This window comes from Euleptes europaea, chromosome 17 (assembly GCF_029931775.1).
Source record: "Euleptes europaea isolate rEulEur1 chromosome 17, rEulEur1.hap1, whole genome shotgun sequence".
NCBI lineage: Eukaryota > Metazoa > Chordata > Lepidosauria > Squamata > Sphaerodactylidae > Euleptes > Euleptes europaea.
The window spans coordinates 19300649-19322389 of NC_079328.1; the positions used below are offsets into that span (position 1 = coordinate 19300649).

General features: G+C 44.6%; 1 protein-coding gene across 1 annotated transcript; it reads right to left on the minus strand.

Annotated features, from left to right (window-relative positions):
* Positions 1-1495: 1495 nt before the first annotated feature.
* On the minus strand, positions 1496-20049 carry MRPS35 (mitochondrial ribosomal protein S35). The gene is made up of 7 exons (XM_056862690.1): positions 20006-20049; positions 18406-18573; positions 15367-15427; positions 12413-12552; positions 8779-8888; positions 8326-8395; positions 1496-1779 (listed from the first exon to the last, which is right to left on the minus strand). The coding sequence occupies exons 2-7, from the start codon at positions 18547-18549 to the stop codon at positions 1507-1509; spliced, it is 798 nt and encodes a 265-aa protein (XP_056718668.1). The 5' UTR covers positions 18550-18573; positions 20006-20049; the 3' UTR covers positions 1496-1506.
* Between the last annotated feature and the right edge of the window lie 1692 nt (positions 20050-21741).

Genomic DNA, 21741 nt, shown 5'->3' on the forward strand with positions numbered 1-21741 from the left:
TTGTTCAGGGGCAAAACTGAAGCCTCTCCGCTCTTCCCCAGAGCTGGATACCTGTGTGATTGGACTGAATGAGAGTTATAATGAAGGCTGTGCGTAGGCTAGTTTGACGCACTTCCCCACCCAGCGAGTGGCAGCCACCTTATGTGGCCTGAGACAAGGAAATCCTTTAACCAAGTAGTACTATACATTACAAAGGGGAAGGGGGTCAGTTTGACACAGGAGCTGTCATTTTTAGCAGCAGCTGAACAAAAAAAAAAGGGGCGGCGAAGAAACCCAACCTAAAAAACCAAGAGCTGGGTACCTAAGGTTGGGTGGAAAAGGTAAAATTATGTGTGTGTGTGTTAAGTGCCATCAAGTCGCTTCCGACTCATGGCGACCCTATGAATGAAAGTCCTCCAAAACGTTCTATCTTTGACAGCCTTGCTCAGATATTGCAAATTGAAGGCTGTGGCTTCCTTTATTGAGTCAATCCATCTCTTGTTGGGTCTTCCTCTTTTCCTGCTGCCCTCAACTTTTCCTAGCATGACTATCTTTTCCAGTGACTCTTGTCTTCTCATAATGTGGCCAAAATACAACAGCCTCAGTTTAGTCATTTTAGCTTCTAGGGTCAGTTCAGGCTTGATTTGATCTATAATCCACTGATTTTTTTTTTTTTTTTTTTGGCAGTCCACGATATCCGTAACTCTTTCCTCCAACCCTACATTTCAAAGGAATCTATTTTCTTCCTATCAGCTTTCTTCACTGTCCAGCTTTCACACCCATACATAGTAATAGGGAATACAATGGCATGAATTAATCTAGTCTTGGTGGCCAGTGACACATCCTTACACTTCAAAATATTTTACAATTATACAAAAGAAAAAAATATTTTTATTTTAAGGTGTTTATATATCGGTTAAAAACATTACAAAATTAAAAAAAACAAGGCACAATGGCACCTGGTGAAGGCCTGTAGGCCAAAATGCATTTGGTCTGTGTGGTTTAGGTCTATCAACCATATGAGTTGCCATTGTGCCTTGTTTTATAATTTTTAAAATGTTTTTAACCGAGATATAAGCGTCTTAAAATAAAAAAAAACTTTTCTATTACATAATTTAACCTTTTCCACCCAACCTTGGGTACCCAATTTTTAGCAGTGGCCCCTCGATTCTCCCCCACTCCGCAACCCTTCGCTTTATGCAAAAGTACTCGTATTTCCACAGTTGTGGACTAAAAACATGCTAGTTCAAAGGAAGGCTGAGGAAGTGAGGCTTCAATGAAAGCTAGTCACTCGACCTAAAAAGCAGAATGTTTGCAGGGTGAAAGGAATCCAAAAGATGCCTAGAACAGAAGACTGGGTTACTAGATTTTCCTTAGACAATGTGTTTTTATACAGAGGGAATGCAAGTTCCTAGAACAGGAAGGTCACTGGCATAAGAAACTGATCGTAGAGAGGTCACCGAAGTTTAAACCGGATACCAGTATGAATTGTATGATGCACATATTCAAAGAGGAGCCCTTTCACTACTAGGCATTCAAGTTTAGTAATCGTTTGACAGACTCCTTATACTCTGAAAGGTTCTTTTCTGTTTCTCCTTCATTTCTCAGCACAACCGTCGATTTTTTGTAGTCTTGAACGATCTCCGAGGCAAGGAGTTCCTCTCGACTGGCTTCCTCAGCCGTTTCCGCCGCTTTGATTCGAAGCAGCGTGTCCAACGCATTCTTTTCGGAGGCACTGTTCTCCCAGATATACTCCTCCATGTCAGCGTCAGTCTTTTCTTTTTCCCACGGTTCGTTTTTCTGGAAAGAAACAGCTGTGTTAGAGAAAAGGCTAAACAAACAGTTAAGCAAAGGGAAAAGTTAACAGTACAGGTGCATGACCTCGGGGATCTAGGAGAGTGGCTTCGAAACCAGAAGTAGCTGCCGGGGTTTTCCTGAAGCTTATCTGGGGGTAGTAACAGTGGGCAAGCTTCCCTGAATCCCAGTATGTCACCTCAACTGAGCTTCCACTGTAATGTCGTGCCTCAGAGCTGTTACAAAATGTGTGCAGATCACGATGGGTAGCCATGTTAGTCTGTCTGTAGCAGCAGAAAAGAGCAAGGGTCCAGTGACACCTTAAAGACTAACAAAATGTCTGGCAGGGCATGAGCTTTCGTGAGTCACGGCTCACTTCTTCAGATACAGCTAGAATGTGAGTCCATCTATCCTTAAGTAGCGAAGAGTGAATTCAGACACCCAATGGCAATTGCATGTAAATGTCAAAAGCAAGCAAATGACATTAGCAAGTGTGGCTGGATTAAGTGTGATATGCAGAGGGTAGTAGGTGTGGGGAAATCAGCATTGATAATGAAACAGGAATCCCAGGTCTCTATTCAATCCAGTAGTTTATTAGTTGTAATTCAGCAGTCCCTCTTTCTAATCTCCCTTTGAAATTCCTTTGTAAGAGAACTGCTACTCTTAAATCAGCAACAAAATGTCCTGGAAGGTTAAAAAAGTTCCCCCACTGGTTTCTGAATGTTGTGGTTTCTGATGTCAGACTTATGCCCATTTAATCTTTGTTGCAGGAACTGGCTTGTTAGTCCAATGCAGAGGGTGGAAGGGGATTGCTGGCACGTGATGGCATAAATCACGTTAGAAGATGAACTTGAGATAGTATGACTGACGTTGCTGGGCCCAGTGATAGTGTTGATAGATCTATGTGACAGCAAAGTTGGCACCTTGGTTGGGTGCAGGCCTTGGTACAGTGCTACTGTTAAGTAGTTTAAGTAGTGTGTCAGAAGTTGTTTTACGTTAGCAGCCTGTCGGCAAGAGCCCCACCCGGCCCCTCCTACTTTCTAAAACTTTTGACGGGCACCAGGAAAGTTGTCAGCAGGTGCCATGGCGCCCACTGGCACCACGCTGGGGACCCCTGCTGTAGGAGGTATGTGCTCTCTCACAATTTAACAAGAATGAAGAAAAAAAGCTCAGGTTCTCAATCTTTATTAAAGTCAAACAGCAGAACAAACAAAAAAATCCCAAACAGCCCCCTAATTAGTGAACTGCATGATTGTCAACTAGAGCCAGCGTGGTGTAGTGGTTAAGAGCGGTGGTTTGGATGGTGGACTCTGATCTGGAGAACCGGGTTTGATTCCCCCACTCTTCCACATGAACGGCGGAGGCTACTCTGGTGAACTGGGTTTGTTTCCCTGCTCCTGCACAAGAAGCCAGCTGGGTGACCTTGGGCTAGTCACAGCTCTCTCAGCCTCACCTACCTCACAGGGTGTCTGTTGTGGGGAAGAGAAGGTGATTGTAAGCCGGTTTGATTCTCCCTTAAGTGGTAGAGGAAGTCGGCATATAAAAACCAACTCTTCTTCTATTACCAACTAAAGTTGAAAAACTGCTAAGGAGTCATCTCTCCCACTATGAGCGAGGCAGACCCTTCAGCTGCATTTATACATACCATCATCTTGTTACCTGCCTGTTGGTACACTATTTTTACAGGATGAACATGGCTCTAAGAGTTATTAGGGTAATGTCTTCACTCTTCTGCACACCCCCTTCTCTCATTAGGACCATGCGTCCCAGTAACCTCTGCAGACTGGAAAGGTGTATGATTTGCCACTGGGTGGCAGCATGGCTTCACATTTTCCCAGCTTCAACACACTGAGAACCTCAATGCTACCGCAGGTAAATGCCATCCACAGAATTAAAAAACACAAGCAATTCAGAAGTCACACTTTGATGGATTCCCCGCTGCTGTCTAGTTTGGGCTGCAGCAAGAGACAGGGCCAGGTGCCCTGTGGCATGGCGGATGGGCTTAACCCTAGGTTCAGCTTGGCTATAGTTTACTCGCTCATTCACCCTACTTTATCTCAAGGTGACAGTGAGGTTAAAATAGGGGGAACCCCATCTATATCCCTCTGAGCTCCTTGGAGGAAGGCCAGGTGAAAAACATGGCATATTGACAAATTGATACAGTTTGTACTACTAACCACATACCAAAGTGTTTTATATGACCTGCTCCAGCAATGATAAGTTTCATATATTTCAGAACAATTTGCACCAGGATGGTTAACTGCCTTAAGACTCAACAGCAAACATACCATTCTCTATGCCTGTAGCAGTTTATAGCAGGGGTCCCCAACCTTTTTGAGCCTGTGGGCACCTTTGGAATTCTGACACAGGGTGGGTGGGTACAGCCACAAAATGGCCACTATTGGCGGTGGAGCCAACCACACACAGAGGAAGCCCAAGTGCAGGGGACAAGAGGAGTAAATTTTAAAAATACAATGGGAAAGAGGAGTCAGAGACAATAAAGCTGACACTGTACCGGCAGCTGTCTCTGAAATGCTATTTTAATCTGCACAGCCAATCGGATCTCCAATGGGCAATCAGAAGCCCCACCCACTTTCTAAAAACACTTGGTAGGCACCAGGAAAGGTGGTGGCAGATGTCATGGCACCTCCAGGCACCACACTGGGGACTCCTGGTTTATAGGCACTTAAAACCATATTCAGCCAAGGAACTGCCAAGTTTATCTTATCTTGTTCCTGCCTTTCCTCGACAGTGGCACACGAGTTGAGAGACTGAGCTGTGAACAAAGAAAGCAGTCCTCTCCTCTGTTCAGATCTTGCCAGTGCCATCAATTTACTGCTCTCTGGCTTGTTCCCACACCTGCCACATGGGGATAGACCTGGAAGCCCCAATTTCAAATCCCACTTTGCCATGGAAGCCCACTGGATGACTTGGGGTCAGCCGCTCCGTTTCAGCCTTACCTACCAGGATACGGAGAGGATAAAGTGGAGGAGGGGAGAAGGACTTTGTAAGCCGCTTTGGGTTCCCACTGGGGAGAAAAGTCGTGTATAAACATCTACAATTTAAAAATCATTCCAGTATGCACGGCCTTGCAAATTAGCGCTCACGTAACCGCATACTCCTCAAAGCAAAACAAAAACAACTATGTGGAGTGTTGTTTTTTTAATGTGGGCACTTTCACACATCCTAAATAATGCACTTCCAATGCAAGTGGATTCTGCCGTTTCACACAGTAAAATCCAGCTGCAAAGGGCATTGAAAATGGGTTGAAAGTGCATTATTCAGGAAAATGTGTGAAAGTGCCCTATTATAAAGACAAAGGATAAAAGAAAAATAGAATTTCTTTTTTATTTTATCCTTTGTCTTTATATTATATAATAAAAATATAATAAAACAAAAATAAAAGAACACTCAACATAGTAAAACCAGACACTTGAGAAAGAAGGGTTCAAGCCTACCTTTCTTCCTGAAAAGCTGGGCAAAAATGCATGGGGGGTTTTGCCTTGGATTTGCAGCTCTCTAGATGCACATTTTTCCCATCTGAATTCTCAAAACTCTGCAGGGGGGCTTATTGTTGAGTTTTGAGAATTTAGCTGGGGAAAATGTGCATGTAGAGAGTGGCAAATCCAAGGCAAAACCTCCCATGCATTTTTGCCCACTGTCATTTTATGTGCAGGGAGGGTTGATGTTGGTTTTGGCTGAAGAAACATTCAGAACCACAGCCCAAGACCAGTGAGAATTAGTCCTGACCCACTCCCAAGATTATACCCTGAGCTTCATAATTGAGCCAGAAGATAAACCTGGGCCTCTATGTTCCTGCCCAACACCATAAACTACGTCACACCAATTCCTAACCCTATTCTGTTACCAAGCTGAGAATCCTGGCACCATCAAAGGGTGATTTCCTCCCTTTCATTTAAATCACACCGAGATTAAGAATACATAACTCGTTTAGAGCTGCCAATAATCTTATCAAACCAACGTTTTGCCTGAGGGATCACCCTGATCATGGAAAAAAAATCCAGTGTGTCATGGCAAGCCATGAATCTTTCATTGAAATCAAAGACAATTACAACGGAGGAGGCAATTAAGTATTCATGTGGAAGTTGAAAGGTAATAAAAGGGCACGAGACTTGTGTGTATTCAATACACACCGAGCACTCACACAAGCAATATCAGATGGCCGAGTATTCCATCACTGAGTAATGCTAGAGCCAAGGACAGATGCGCTCATCTGGGATTCATCAGCCCGAGAGCTGAGCTTCCAGAACACTCAGAATCACTGGCTCAAGAAGATTGCCGCACAAGTAATGTGCATGCGCAAGGGACGGAAGCACCACACCGCCTCCCTCTCCTTGCACACATGCCAAGAGGGGCCGTGGCTCAGTGTTAGAGCATCTGCTTGGCGTGCAGAAAGTACCAGGTTCAACCCCTGGCATCTTCAGTTAAAGGGACTAGGCAAGTAAGTGAGGTGAAAGACTTCTGCCTGAGACCCCGGACAGCTGCTGCCGGTCTGAGTAGACAATACTGACTTTGATGGACCAAGGGTAAGGCAGCTTCATGTGTTCAAGAGGAGCAGGAAGGTCACTTCAGCAAGGTCGCTCAGTGGTGCGGAGGAGTCTTCCGTGGCACAGGCCCTTGGTTTGTTCTGCCCTATGGCATGCTACCTGGCACTTGGATCCGGACACAAAAACCCTGTCAATTACACTGCACCAACTTGGAGAAACCAAGGTCTTTTATGCAAGGCCGTTTCACTCGCCGTCACCCCTCCGACAACTTTAGGTCTTTGTGCTGATTATGCATGCCTTTTCTGACCGTCAGAGGTCACCTCGTTCTCTCCCTGCCTTTCCTTGCATTTTGTCCGTGTTTTCAAATTCGAGATAAAACAGGTCTCTGAAAACACAGGCAAAACGTGGGGAACGGCAGGGGGAGAGCCAGGCGACCTCTGATGGTCAGAAACGGCATACATAATCAACACAAAGACCTGAAATTGTCGGAGGGGTGATGGCGAGTGAAATAGCCATGCATAAAAGACATACGTTTCTAGAAGCCAGGGAAATCCCTTGGTACGGTCTGTGCCGAGCATTATCTGCCAGAACAATGCTGGCAGACAAAAGCTTTGCTGACTCCAATACTGACAATTCTCTTGGTGTAGGGAGAAAAAGAAATCAAGATGACGAGGCGCAGAGTAGTGTGATGTGATTGACAGGAGGGTTGGACTTGGGCCAGAAGGCCCTGAGCCAAAAGATGCAAACTCCTGGTTAGCCAGGAAGCTGAGCCCATGTTCATCGGCTATCTCAGCCTAACACATATCGCAGGACTGCAACACAGATAAAATGGTCCTTGTGTGCCTTATGGAAGGAAGAACAGGACACAAATAAATGAAATAAAAGGATACAAATAAATGAAATAAAAGGATACGAAACCTGACAGCAGTGCCTGAGAAACTGCATTCAAGGTTGAGGAAAAGCTCAAGTTACAGGATACTATCTGAACTAACCAGTGTTTATATTGGGCTTCTTTTTGTATTCTTTGGCGCCAGTTTGATGCTAACAGTGCTGGACTCCAGACAAGGAAGCAGAAGGAGGTCCCTCCTCCCCCACTTTTCCAATATTGCCTTTCACTTATTTTTACATGCTCCTGCCAGTCTAATACCCTAGGCCGTTGTAAAGCAGATGTACCTCTCCTAATTTTATGAGTGCCAAAATATCCCACATCCCACCTAACACGCTTGAAAGGAAAGCCAATAAAGTATCTACAGGAACAGCTATGAACAAGACAGCCTGTTCTTCAAAACCACAACGTAACATTTTACGCTGAAGTCAGTGAACAGACAGACGGCGTGTCGTGTAAAGTTAACCTTCATATGGTGCTTTTGAGGGTCCTGAACGCTCAATGTGTATTCTCTGAAATGCTTACAGCAGCCCCAAAAGGCAGATCAATATGACACCCTTCCCCCAATACTCAAGACCGGAAGTTGCAACAAGAGATAGAGGCCTCCCTAAGACCACCTAGCAGGTATGAGAGGGGCACAATTTCAACTGGAGACATCAAGCCTTACACGGTCTGGGACACTCATATCTGCGGGACCGCCTCTCCTGGTACGTTCCCCAGAGAAGGCTAAGATCATCTAATACCAACTTATTGGTGGCCCCTGGCCCGAGGAGTATCCAGTTGGCCTCGACCTGGCCCTGGCCCCGGCCTGGTGGAACAGTCTTTCTGATGAGACCAGGGCCCTACGGGACCTTATGGGATTCCGCAGGGCCTGTAAAACAGAATTGTTCCATCAGGCCTATGGCCAGCTATGGTTTCTTATGTTCTTATAAGCCACCCTCATTATTGTTTGGTTCAAAGATGAAGTATAAATCTTTAAAATAAATAACAAATCCATCTGCGATAAACAGTAGCTTGACCCTTGCTAAACTCAGTCACTGCAGGCATTCAGGGGATTCCCTCCCCTCATAAGATATGAGTTGTGAGCAACACTTAAACAAACCACAACTGCATATCTTTCACCAGCCTTACTTTCGGTTCTCATGCATAGATTCTTACCCATGATTCATGGTACAGCACTGTCAGAAGGTATACCCCGTAGTCATAGTTTTGCCTTCTTAATGGGCACCTGAGAAAAAAGAAAAACACATAGTCAATATGGTATTCATTCCAGTATTTAGTGGTTAAACAAAAGTCCAGTTAACATTCACATCAGACTGAATAGCTTGAAGAAACATTGCATTTTACAGTGCTTCACAATCTTTCCCAATTCTTTTTTTTGGGGGGGGGGCTATCAGGGTCATCTTCATTTGCTTGAATTCTCTGTCCAGACAGTGGAGAACGAAAGGCCAATCAAGACTTGCCAGGCCACAACCCACATCTTTGCAACGTTGCCCAATTGTCTTTAAATCCTACCAGCAGCTGAGTGAGACAGAAATGGATACCGGAAAATATCTTAACTTCCTTACGTACACAGGGCCCACATTAGATCATTTTCTCACGTTACAATACCTGTCTGTTGTAATAGTCAGAGTATCTGTGCCCTTGCTGTATCTTTCCCCTACAAGTTTAATGAACTTCTTCTTTGCATGGTCGTCCAAGTTGAGGCTTGAAAGCTTTACCTAGGGAGTAAAAAAAAAAAAGGTGGGGTAGACACCAAAGTTTAAGATTTGTATTTGATGTCAAATCAGTCTCACGGCAAGTTCACTGCCTTGTACAGAAGTTACAACCAGCGTGTTGTAGTGGCTAAGAGCGGTGGTTTGGAACAGTGGACTCTGATCTGGAGAACTGGGTTTGATTCCCCATTCCTCTACATGAGCTGCGGAGGCTAATCTGGTGAACTGGGCTGGTTTCCCCACTCCTACACATGAAACCAGCTAGGTGACCTTGGACTAGTCACACTCTCAGCCCCACCTACCGCACAGGGTGTCTGTTGTTGGGAAGGGAAGGTGAATGTAAGCCGGTTTGAGTCTCCCTTATGTGGTAGAGAAAGTTGGCATATAAAAACCAACTCTTCTTCCTCCAGAGAGGGCCAAAGAATGACCGCATGGAACTGCACAGAGATCGATTATGTGACATCAGTGGAGAAAAAAGAGTATTCCTCAGATGCAGAAGAGCCAGGACGACTGCAGTTTTAGATGTCACCATGCATAACAGCAGGAGACAGTGGGTGGGCCAAGTGGAGCAGCTGAGCCATACAAGGGTGAGTGAGCGAACGTTCTGCTGATGTCTAGAGAGCTCTATGAAGAACATTGACACCCCGTTCCTGAGCCTTGTGGCGGCCAGGGGTGGCATAGCTGAAAGGGGTTCCACGGCTGCTGCAAGGCTTAAAAAAGCCTTTAAAAAATAGAAAATAGGGGGGAAAGCCCCATAGAGAAAAGCAAGGCTGTGCCAGCAAAAACATGGTGCAGCATTGTTGAGGTGGGAAGGGGCTTTCCTGGCCTGAAAGGGGTCAGGAAGCTGCCTACTGGCAGCTCCGCCCCCTGAACAACCCCCGGGATGATGGTGTGGGGACTTGTGCTGTTGGGACGCCATTGGGAGACCGAGCCGGAGTCCCAGGGCCGCACCAGCACAGGGAGGCCGCCGTGAGCGCCCCAACGCCGGAGTCTGTTCCACTCTCAGCGGCGCAAGGAACCCGGCCGCCGGCGCAAGCGGCCCAGATACCAGTGTGGCCACTTGCGTGAGCTGTCCAGCAGACCCCGACACATGAGCCACGGAAACATTTGGGTCTACCGCTACCATTTAATCAAGCAGCAGAAGGAGCTAGGAAAAGCCACTACAGAATCTTAATGGGAAAAGTAATGGCATTTATATAAGGGAGAAAAAGATAAGCAGGGGCAATCTTTGGAAGAAATGTAAAAGGATTTAACAAAATTATTAGATGCCAAGAGTCCGGCAGAAAAAATCCTAAGTAGAAATTAAACTAAACTGATTTTGCGACCCAAAACAGATTTGTGCTGTTGATTGCAAGAACTGTCTTCAAGCAAGGGGTTAACAGCATGGAACATCAAAAGCTCAAAGAAATGTCCTGGTGCGATCAGTTTCTGCTATACTGTAGTAAAAACTTTACTACTATACTGTAGTAAAAACATAGAATGAAATGGTAAAATTCTGGACAGAAACACTTCAAAACTCAAGTGTGTGTAGCTTTATTATTATTTTTTAAATTTAGTAATTCTGTAACAGACTTCTGCAATTCTGTAACATGGATCTTCTCCGGCCCGTGTTACACTACACTGGTTGTAACATGGATCTTCTCCGGCCCATGTCTTAGGCCTGCTATTCACTGAAGTGGTAAGTCAGTGTCTGAGACTCTGGACTGTACCACTTTGGGAGGCCACATGACTGACTGCACCTCCACAGGAGAAAAAATATCTCCACCTAGAAAAGGATAGTACTAGGGAGAAATCTAGGCTAGAATACTCCTCCCCCACAACTTAGTTTTCTATGGGGAGGGAATATTTTTGTACTGAAAGAACATTCCGTCACGTAAACCTGCCATTTACCACCACAGTGAGAATTGGACCGGAGTTCCCAGCCAACGGCAGCCTTAGTGCCATCTGCTTTTCACCTTCAAATCTCTCTCTGCCCCACTCCTCCCACCAGATTAGGTTGTCAGGGAATTAACAGGAACGTTGCCGCAAGACAGGATTATCAATCAAATCTGATCTGATCATCAGTGCTAGGACAGGCCAGATGGCTGGCTATTTCATTTTTTAATAATCAACACCCAGGATGCCTCACACGCAGCCTTCGCAGATGACCATTCTGAAGGAGAGGAATATGCTTTTTGTATCTACAGAAAGGAATGTCTTCGTAGGGTTGGCCATTTGAGGTGCAGGGCATCATTTCAATCTGGGCATGGAGATGAAAAGGATGTAGACAAGTTGGAACGTGTCCAGAGGAGGGCAACCAAGATGGTGAGGGGTCTGGAGACCAAGTCCTATGAGGAAAGGTTGAAGGAGCTGGGTATGTTTAGCCTGAAGAGGAGAAGACTGAGAGGGGATATGATAACCATCTTCAAGTACTTGAAGGGCTGCCAAATAGATGGTGCCAAATTGTTTTTCTGTTGCCCCAGAAGGTAGGAACAGAACCAATGGATTGAAATTAAATCAAAAGAGTTTCCGTCTAGACATTAGGAAGAATTTTCTAACAGTCAGAGTGGTTCCTCAGTGGAACAGGCTTCCTCAGGTGATGAGCTCTCCTTTCCTGGAGGTTTTTAAGCAGAGGCTAGATGGCCATCTGTCAGCAATGCTGATTCCATGACCTTAGGCAGATCACGAGGGAGGGCATCTTGGCCATCTTCTGGGCATGGAGTAGGGAGAGGTAGTTGTGAGTTTCCTGCATTGTGCAGGGGGTTGGACTAGATGACCCTGGTGGTCCCAACTCTATGATTTTATGAACACTGACCTGCCTCAGCCGGTTATTTTAAGGATTATTGAGAATGCAAGCAAAGTGCGTCGATCAATAAAAAATGCACTTTGTAAATGCTAAAAATAAATGCTAATTAAGGCCATTCTTGGTGAGTCCAAGCCTCTCTTGTTCCTTACCCTGAGTTTCCCATCCCTCATCACCTTCCATTTCTCCCCACAAATTTTAGCTTTGAAACGTTTGAGGAATATTTTTTTTGCTTATGTTGAAAAGTGCCAAATACACTGCTAGAGCTGCACCACACTAAGCTATTCCACAAAAGTTAAACAATTAAACTTATAACTCCCCACAAGCCCAAAATAATAGCACCTTGTAATCAAAGGCTACATTTTTGTTCCATATTCCCTACCAGAATTGCTGTCCTATTTGAACAGGCACCCACCAAACGTGAATACAGGAACCCACTTTACTTCAGTGTCCATGATACCACTCAAAGAAAACAGCTTTAAATGCTACTTGATATTTACTTATTTAAAGTAAATTATATTGCTTCTCAAGCACAAAGGTTCTCAGTGGTTGCTGTTTACACCAAAACTTAATGGATGCTTATTGGACAGTTCTCACTTCAGCACCTGGTTCCTTTCTCACTGGCAAACACTTTCTATCTATGGCTTTTTAGAAGCAACAAGTTCCACGATCACACTCACTTTAAGAATCCCACCTGGGGTTTGTGTGTATGTGTGAAACACATGTGTTCCTTCTGCAGTGTACTTACTTTTAAGGTCACCACTCTCGCTTTAGGGTTACGGACAGATGGGCCTGCCGATACGTAGTCTGTTGTTTCAATTTCTATAGGAAAATGCTGCATACATTTCTCGTCGTTATCCAGGGCAGCCGGCCACTCCGTGCAGAAGTCTAAAGAGTCAACGTTTCATTTCATAACACATCAGCAAACCGTTACGTACAGCGAGCTGATATTTTGATACTCCTGATAGCTGTAAAACATAAATTCTCTTCCTGCATCTTTCATCTGTATTCCAGTTGTTACAGGCTTTGACATATTGGAACACATGTAGTATGATATTGATGTTGTACATATGTAGAATTATTCACTATAACATCTAGCTACACATATGAACTGCAAACAATACAGCAGAGGCTTCAATTTCCTTTTAAAAGGGCAGAAAAGCCAGGATCTTCTTTGTCAGAGGTCTGTGTTTCTAAAACTGCAGTGTCACCACAGGTGTGCTAGCATTATTTTTCTTCTCATTCTATGACCTTTTCCAGCTTAGGAAATGAGAAACTTATAATTCTCAGTATTGAACTGAGTGCAAAGAACAGGTGTTTGAGAATTATATTTTCATGAGAACAGATGTTTGAGAATTATTTTTTCATGACGATGAGTATGTAATGATCAAATTAGTACTCCACGTGAGTGCAGCAAAGGGTCATCTAGAAATATGCTGATTGAGATGAAATGATGTATTTTATTATTTAAACATGAAAACGTGATGCTATTGATAAATGAATGTGTTCAATCTCACCGGATTTTGCTATAGATGAGAATGATGGTAAAATTGAGAATGTAAAGAAATGGTAAAGCTCAAAACTAGTTGTCTATAGTATAGAAGGAGGATGTCCATATTTAGAGGATAGAGGAGGATGTCCATATTTGGTCATGCAGGGGGAAGCCACTGAGCATGTGCAGTAGAAATGAGAATTTTACGATTATCAAAGTCAACCTCATTAGAGGGGACTGAAACAGTATAAATACAGGCAAGGAGAGGGCTAGAACGTCAGACCTCTCTCAGAGGGTTTCAGAAGAGGCTGTTGGTATGTATGGCTTTACAAATACATTATTCTAGAATGTGAATTAGATACTTTGAACTAAATCAGACTTCTTTAACTGTTATATTTTAAGTATTGGATTTTAAAACTGAATAGTATGTAAAACTTGCTTGCTTTATTGTATACATTGTTACTGAATTTTAAGACTTTGTAATACTTGCATATAAACATATGTATACATAATTACATTGGAGTACATCAATAAAAAGACTTACTTTTTAAGTGAGTAAAGTAGTTGAGTCCTGCTTAGTAGGTGACTATCTGAATAAGATAACATACCACTTCTCAGGAAGGGGTCGATTCTAAGAGCATAGTCACTCGAAAGACACTGACCCGCTTCACAGTATGGTCTCTACCATGGCTTGTCAGGACAACACAAGCAATGAACCATTTTCCAAATCCTACACCAAGGCAGGAAATCTCCATTTGATTCATTGCAGGGCAGAGATAGGATTCTGAAAGACACTCTCGTACACTCTTCTATTAACAGCCCATTCCTGAGCCTAAAGGGCGAAAGTCCTTTGGAGGCCAGGAAGGGGCCGCACTGGCATTCGGGCCCCCTGAACTGGCGCCCGTGCCACTTATGCCGCCCAGGGTGTCCCGGATACTGGTGGGGGGGTGGGCCTGCACGCCATCTTCCCAGCGCTGCCATGGCAGCGCCACTCAGAGATGCCGGCTCAGCCTTGCACTGGCGTCTGGACGGCATACTTCTGTGCGCCGTCCTCCCAGGGGCGTTCCAGTACAGGGCCGTCTTTAGGTGGCCCTTTCGGCCTAGAAACATCCCCTTTCCCTTTTCTCGAGATACGTGCCTTTTTAGGTGGCGTATTCCCATGCAACCCTATGGAGCGGTTGCATGGGTTTTTGAGGGGAGGGGAAGGTTCCGGCCTCGGGGGGGGACGGACGGACACACATCCTTTGGAAGCAGCGCAGCTGCACTGCCTCCACCCACTGGCACAGTCCTTCCCCTCAGGAATGGGCTGCCCATGTTCCTTGTAGGTCTGGAGCAATAATACTGCTCAAAAAGTGATTTGCACAATTTTCGCTGGAGGCTCGAATACTCTGAAGAACTGCTTAACCGGATCGGAGGATGGGCAAGGAGGACATATAACCTTTGCTAGCCTGCCAAGCCACTTCTGTGGATATTTTATTTACAAAACTTTTAACTTCTGCTTTTTTCAGGGAAGCTGCAAAAGAATGTCAGCGGCGGAAGAAATACACGAAATGTCTGGAGAGCCGTGTTGTGATGTTAGAAGTCCAGATGTTAGAAAACTGGTAGTGTCCTGAATCTAGGCATGAGTTCTAGACTACCTCTGCATAAAGCTGCAGCAGCAGCAGTCCTGTGCTGCTGCATGCGGACGGAGCATAGGCAAGCCCAATTGCATGTGTCTGTCTGCATTACTGACATGCTCCCCTCTCAGTCAGGTACCATAAACAAACTACACATAACTGCTTCATTTACTCACAACAACACTGTATTGCACCACGGTGTTGTGGCTCCTACACATGAAGTCAGGCCCATATTCCCCATTCCTAGGCACAAATTAACATGTATTTATATGCTCAAGCCATTCATAAACCAGCCTGTTCTCACGAAAACTGGGACCTGGATTAAAAACTGTATCACAGAAAGTTTAAAGCACTGAACGATTAAAATAGCCACTAGGAACCTTACAAAAACCCATCATTTAACTTGTACTTCGTAAGCTGTCTCCATTAGCTTTTTAATAGCTGCTAAATTATTAACTGCTTATAAATTCTTTTGAGTCACTGGGCACCTTTAATAGAACTAAAATGGTACAGAATTACTTGTCAATTTCAGGTTTGTCTTTATGGACGCATCTGTATTTTACACCAAAACTGGACACAAAACACGAAACTCACCTTTAAGAGCAGCACAGTGATTCTTGATGGCAACTGGTGTTAGATGCAAGAAATTGGGGATCTGAAAGAATGAAATATAGACTAATATCTGAATGATGCCAAAGGACATAATTTAGGCTTGTTACATGCTGCAGTACCACCACAGTTAAGACACAAACATCCATTAAAAAGAGTTGGCTACCAAATAAACAGTGTTAAAAAAAAACAAGACACAGTCGACAGAGATTCAACAGTGCAGCAGTATTTAGTCAGCCACTCTAAATGCTATTAAATATTCAGGCAAACAAATACTACCTAAATGTCATCAAACTAAATGGCAGTTCAATGGATATGGGAAGAGGAGATCCACACACGAGGTGTAATACTGAAAAGATTAATCCACTTCACACGTGAAGGTGGAGGCTCCCAGAGCATGGTCTCCAAAGGTTTTAAGAACTGAGCAGATTTGTATTAATGAGTCAAGGGATGGTGTCATTCAGAAACCAAATCCCAGACCATTTAAGGCAGGGGTGTCAAACAAGTCTGGAGACCAAGTCCTATGAGGAAAGGTTGAAGGAGCTGGGTATGTTTAGCCCGAAGAGGAGAAGACTGAGAGGGGATATGATAACCATCTTCAAGTGCTTGAAGGGCTGCCATATAGAGGGTGCTGAGTTGTTTTCTGTTGCCCCAGAAGGTCGGACCAGAACCAGCCAGGTTGAAATTAAATCAATAGTTTCCATCTAGACATCAGGAAGAATTTGCTAAAAATTCGAGCGGTTCCTAAGTGGAACAGGCTTCCTCAGGAGGTGGTGAGCTCTCCTTCCCCGGAGGTTTTTAAGAATAGGTTAGATGGCCATCTGTCAGCAATGCTGATTCTATGACCTTAAGCAGATGAGAGGAAGGGCATCTTGGCCATCTTCTGGGCATGGAATATGGGTCACTGGGGGTGTGGAGGGGAGGTAGTTGTGAATTTCCTGCATTGTGCAGGGGGTTGGACTAGATGACCCTGGTGGTCCCTTCCAACTCTATGATTCTATAAGGCCCGCCGACTGGATCCGACCCCTTGAGAGGTTTTATCCTAGCCCACGACCCAGGCATCCCCTCCACTCTCAATCTGGATTGGCAAGGCATGGCTCATCCCCCACTAAGTGACATTTTTGTCATCTCCGGCCCTCATAACAAATAAGTTTGACACCCCTGATTTAAGGCTTTATGGATCAATACCAGGACAGAATTGTGCCCTGAAACAAACATAGCCAATGAAGTTAAGTACTAGGAAAATATTTCCCCTCCTACTTGTAGCAGTTAACAGCCTTGCAGCAAACTGCTCCAAGTTTCCAAGCAATGCTCACAAAAAGCCCCACATATCACAGCAGCTTATGCCAGGCAATACTAAATTATGAATAACTGTGATCTGAAAGAAACTACTGCATTCCCGGATATAAACAATTGGATAGATAAGGTTAAACAAACTTATGTATTAATTAAGCTGACTTATTATAAAAACGATAACGATATGGAAGATCAGATGCTGTCTAGATCCCAATAATCTCCAGAATGGAAAAAACTTTCAAAAATCTAGAACATGGAGAGGAAGACAAGTATTTTTTTTGCTGGCTTTAATATGCGTAGCTGAGTTTGTTATCTTTTATTATGACTTTTATCTGTAACGATATGTAATTTTGATAGATATTTTTTGTTTCTTTTTGTTTCCCCCAATTTTATGTATGTAATTTTTATATATGTAATAAAGTTTTTTAAGAGCCCCGTGGCGCAGAGTGTTAAGCTGTAGTACTGCAGTCAAAAGCTCTGCTCACGACCTGAGTTCGATCCTGACAGAAGTCGGTTTCAGGCAGCTGGCTCAAGGTTGACTCAGCCTTCCATCCTTCTGAGGTCGGTAAAATGAGTACCCAGCTTGCTGGAGGAAGATGACTGGGGAAGGCACTGGCAAACCACCCTGCAAACAAAGTCTGCCTTGGAAACATCGGGATGTGATGTCACCCCATGGGTCAGGAATGACCTGGTGCTTGCACAGGGGACCTTTACCTTTTTAATAAAGTTTTTAATTTTTTTTAAAAATGAAAGAAACTACTGCAGCTGAAGCTGGTTAAAGGTGCTTTGTGCCACAGATTATACTTGAATGTCCACCTGCAAGGCTGCCTCTGACTCTAATAAAAACCCATCCACAGCAAGTTGAATTGCAATTCAACATCACCAACGAACAGTACTTCGGTCTTATATGGATTGAGCTTCAGTTTATTAGTCCCCATTCAGCACATTGCACACCTATCCAGAACATTCACAGCCTCAAGTAGATCGGATGAAAAGCCTCAAGTAGATCGGATGAAAAGGAGAACTAGAACGGAGAAGGTAATCATCCAGGAACGCGTAAAGTTAAGAGTCAATATCCTTGGGAACATCTTGCCTCAAAAGGGGTTATATGCAGTTGGCTGGTAGTTGCCAAAACCATTCTGGGGCAGAGAAGGCTTTTTAAACGAGTGATCTCATGGAATCCTTTAAAGAGAGCTAGGACCACCTTCTCCTTCAATGAAACATTAATTTCCAATCAGCCACCCTCCTCCCCTCCAAGATCGACAAAGGTCAACCATACTGGTGGTGGACAATTGGGTCTTCATCACCTTGTTCATGTCCTCAGGCCACAACAACGGAAATTCATCCTAGCACAGATTACTACACTGGTCTCTGAGCGTATCCTGAATTTGCATTGAAAATAACGCAGGATCCAAATCAGAAGGAAATTGCACAGAAATGTTTGATGGAGTCAGATGGAGAAGACCTCTTTGAATAGCTGCACTCTAGTTCGTGTTTACTGCAAATGTTCCTTCCACTTGCACTACTACTATTTTACAACCACCACATCCCCATTGAAGTAAGGGGCCAACAAAGCTCTAACCAGCAGGAGTTTTCATTTTGAACCTTGAATATTTTGTATACCACAGCTGCTTTGGGGACCTATAAATAGCAATGTGGAGTATAAAAGTGAATGAATATCATGCATCTGCAGCAATGGCAGCTCGTGAGAGCAATATTTAGTCTTACCTTTATAAGTTCCAAGTTGCCTTCTTTCGGAGGAGGTACTCCACTTCTCACTGGGTAGCCCATCCGAATGGGGAGGGGCACTGAGGAAGGTTTAAAAGCAGCTGCGGCTGGGTACACACTGGTCCAGTCCTGATCAACCTCCATCTTTTCAGTCCTGGGAGATCCAGGCTAATAAATGTTGCAGAGGAAGAAATCAAGACTTGATTGTGGAACTATATATTCAACACGCTGAGTGATACGACTCACAAAAGTCAGTCCTCAGGAGAAAGTAACCAACCAGCTTCAATAGCTAGATGGAACCAGGACTTACAGGAACCTCAAACATAAACCAGACTAAAGCCACCCATTAGAATTCTGGCTGATGTAATCCTCCAATGCAAGCAGGTTTTGGAATATGATGGGCTCACATTCCTGCTATGCCCGGAAGAACACAGCCATGGCCTTGGGCCAGCTACTATCTCTCAACCTCCCCACAAGAACAAAATTACATACATCACTGGAGTGTGGCACAGTGGTTAAGAATGGTGGGTTGGTTTCCCCACTCCTACACAAGAAGCCAGCTGGGTGACTTTGGGCTAGTCACTGCTCCCCTCGAGCTCTCTCAGCTTCACCTACCTCACAGGGTGTCTGTTGTGGGGAGGGGAAGGGAAGGTGATTGTAAGCCGGTTTGATTCTTCCTTATTGGCTGTGTGCTTCCGGGCATAGCAGGAATTTGAACCACTCCACACCCCAGACACCCTATGTGGTAGGTGGGGCTGAGAGAGCTCAAAGAAAGCTGTGACTAGCCCAAGGTCACCCAGCTGGCTTCATGTGTAGGAGTGGGGAAACCAACCCAGTTCACCAGATTAGCCTTCACCACTCACGTGGAGGAGCGGGGAATCAAACCCAGTTCTCCAGATCAGAGTCCACTGCTCCAAACCACCGCTCTTAACCACTACACCACGCTGAATCTTTTGGTTTACTTGATTTCATCACATTTTGACATGGTGGTGGTAAAGTGCTGTCAAGTCACAGACAACCTACGGCCACCCCGCAGGGTTTTCAAGGCAAGAGATGAATAGAGGTGATTTGCTGTAGCCTGCCTCTGTGTAGCAACCCTGGACTTCCTTGGTGGACTCCCATCCAGGTACTAACCAAGGCCGATTCGACTTTGCTTTTGAGATCTGACAAGATGGGGCTAGTCTCAGCCACCCAGGTTAGAGTCATTTCGACATGCTAACCTGACATTGCCACTACACAACCTGCTGTGGACGGAATAAGATAAATTGGTTTTGTTTATCAGCTTAAATCCAACTAGAGACACAGCTATGCTACAAACCAGTTTAAAATCAATTTATAGTTCCAAAGGAGTTTTTGTAAATGAAGGAGTCTATGGTAATGCACAAAGAATGCTGAGAACTGTAGTGCTGTACAGGTATGAAGAATTTTTGTTTAGTTTTTCTAGCTCTTTCACAGAGGTATAATTTGTAGAATTCCTTGGCTGAGAACGACAGTCAAACATGTTCAAAACTGATTTCTCTTCAGTATGTTCTACATTAAGTAGAACATACGCAGTAGGAATAGATAACTGTATATACTACACATATCTTTAACTTCTCACCTCTCTCCTTTGTCTTCCACCTGGCCTTCCCTTCCGTACTGGTGCACCTGAAATGTAAAAACTTTTTAATATCTTAGAATACAGAAAGTGTGCCACAAGAACAAACTCTCAAATCACAATCAACACTACTTCCTGAAGCACAGAAAAATTAGTACTAGATAAGCAGGTGCAGTCTGCTACACAACAAAACAACACTCCTGTCTCGTTGATGTCTGGTGTTAGAAGTCTAGCAGGGAGATCCATGCAGGAGTGGTACTCTGAGGGATGGGGTAGTGGCAGTCCTAACTTAGGCATACATCTCCCCTGATCACACACACAAATACACAAAGCTGCTTTCTACTGAATCAGACCACTGGTCCATCAAAGTCAGTATTGTCTACTCAGACCAGCAGCGGCTCTCCTGGGTCTCAGGCTGAGGTCTTTCACATCACTAACTACCAGGTCTTTTTAACTGGAGATGCCAGGGCTTGAACCTGGGACCTTCTGCATGCCAAGCAGGTGCTCTACCACTGAGCCACAGTCCTTCCCATCTCCCCCCCTGCCTCTTGTCAGAGGGTCAAATAATTTTATTTCTAAAAGACTACAGTTTTTCGCCATGGTCCCTCTCCTATGTGAAGCACAGACCCCCACACAGCCTACCTAATGGACATCAATTCCTACAACACTAGCTCTGAGCAACTACACAGATGTTTGTGAAAAAGGGGTTTTCTTTTTCTTTTTCTACTCAGACTTTTACTAGAAGATGTTCTTGGATTGCACATACTGGTGTAAGAGTTTATTAGGAGGGAGGGCAGCATGGTGTAGCCCAATCCCGTCAAATCTTGGAAGCTAAGCAGGGTCAGGACTTGGAAGGGAGACCGCTAGGGTTGCCAACCTCCAGGTTTTAGCTGGAGATCTCCTGCTATTACAATTGCTCTCCAGCCGAGAGAGATCAGTTCACCTGGAGAAAATGACCGCTTTGGCAATTGGACTCTACAGCATTGAAGATCCTTCCATCCCCAAACCCCGCCCTCCTCAGGCTCCACCCCAAAAACCTCCTGCCGATGGCGAAGAGGGACCTGGCATCCCTAGAGACCACCAAGGAAGACTCTGCAGAGGAAGGCAACGGCAAACCATAGCTTCTTCGCGCTTGCCTCAGAAGCCCTTTGCTGGGGTTGCCATAAATCAGCCGCAACCCAACGGCACTTCACCCACACACGAGTTTATTGGACAATTCAACATTTGTTGGTCCAAAGGTGTTAATTTTTAATGACTAAATAAATGTAAGTGTGGATGTTGAGGATCTTCCTCTGTATAGTGTGCGTGTTAAGTGCTATCAAGTCGCAGCCCACCAACAGCAACTCTGTGGGGCTTTCAAGGCAAGAGACATTCAGAGGTGCCTTGCCATTGCCTGCCCCTGCTTAGCAACCCTGGTCTCCCATCCAAGCATTGACCAGGTCTGTGTAGCTTCTGCTATCTGACGAGATCAGGCTGGCCTGGACCATCTTGGTCAGGGCTCCACTAAACTGTGTGTGTGTGTGTGTGTGTGTGTGTGTTAAGTGCCCTCAAGTCCCTTCCGACTCATGGCGACCCTATGAATCAAAGTCTTCCAAAATGTCCTATCTTTGACAGCCTTGCTCAGATCTTGCAAACTGAGGGCTGTGGCTTCCTTTATTGGGTCAATCCACTAAACTAGAGATAGGAAATACGAAATCAGAAAAAGAGTTACTCTGCCTTAAATTGCACGGCGTTACTGT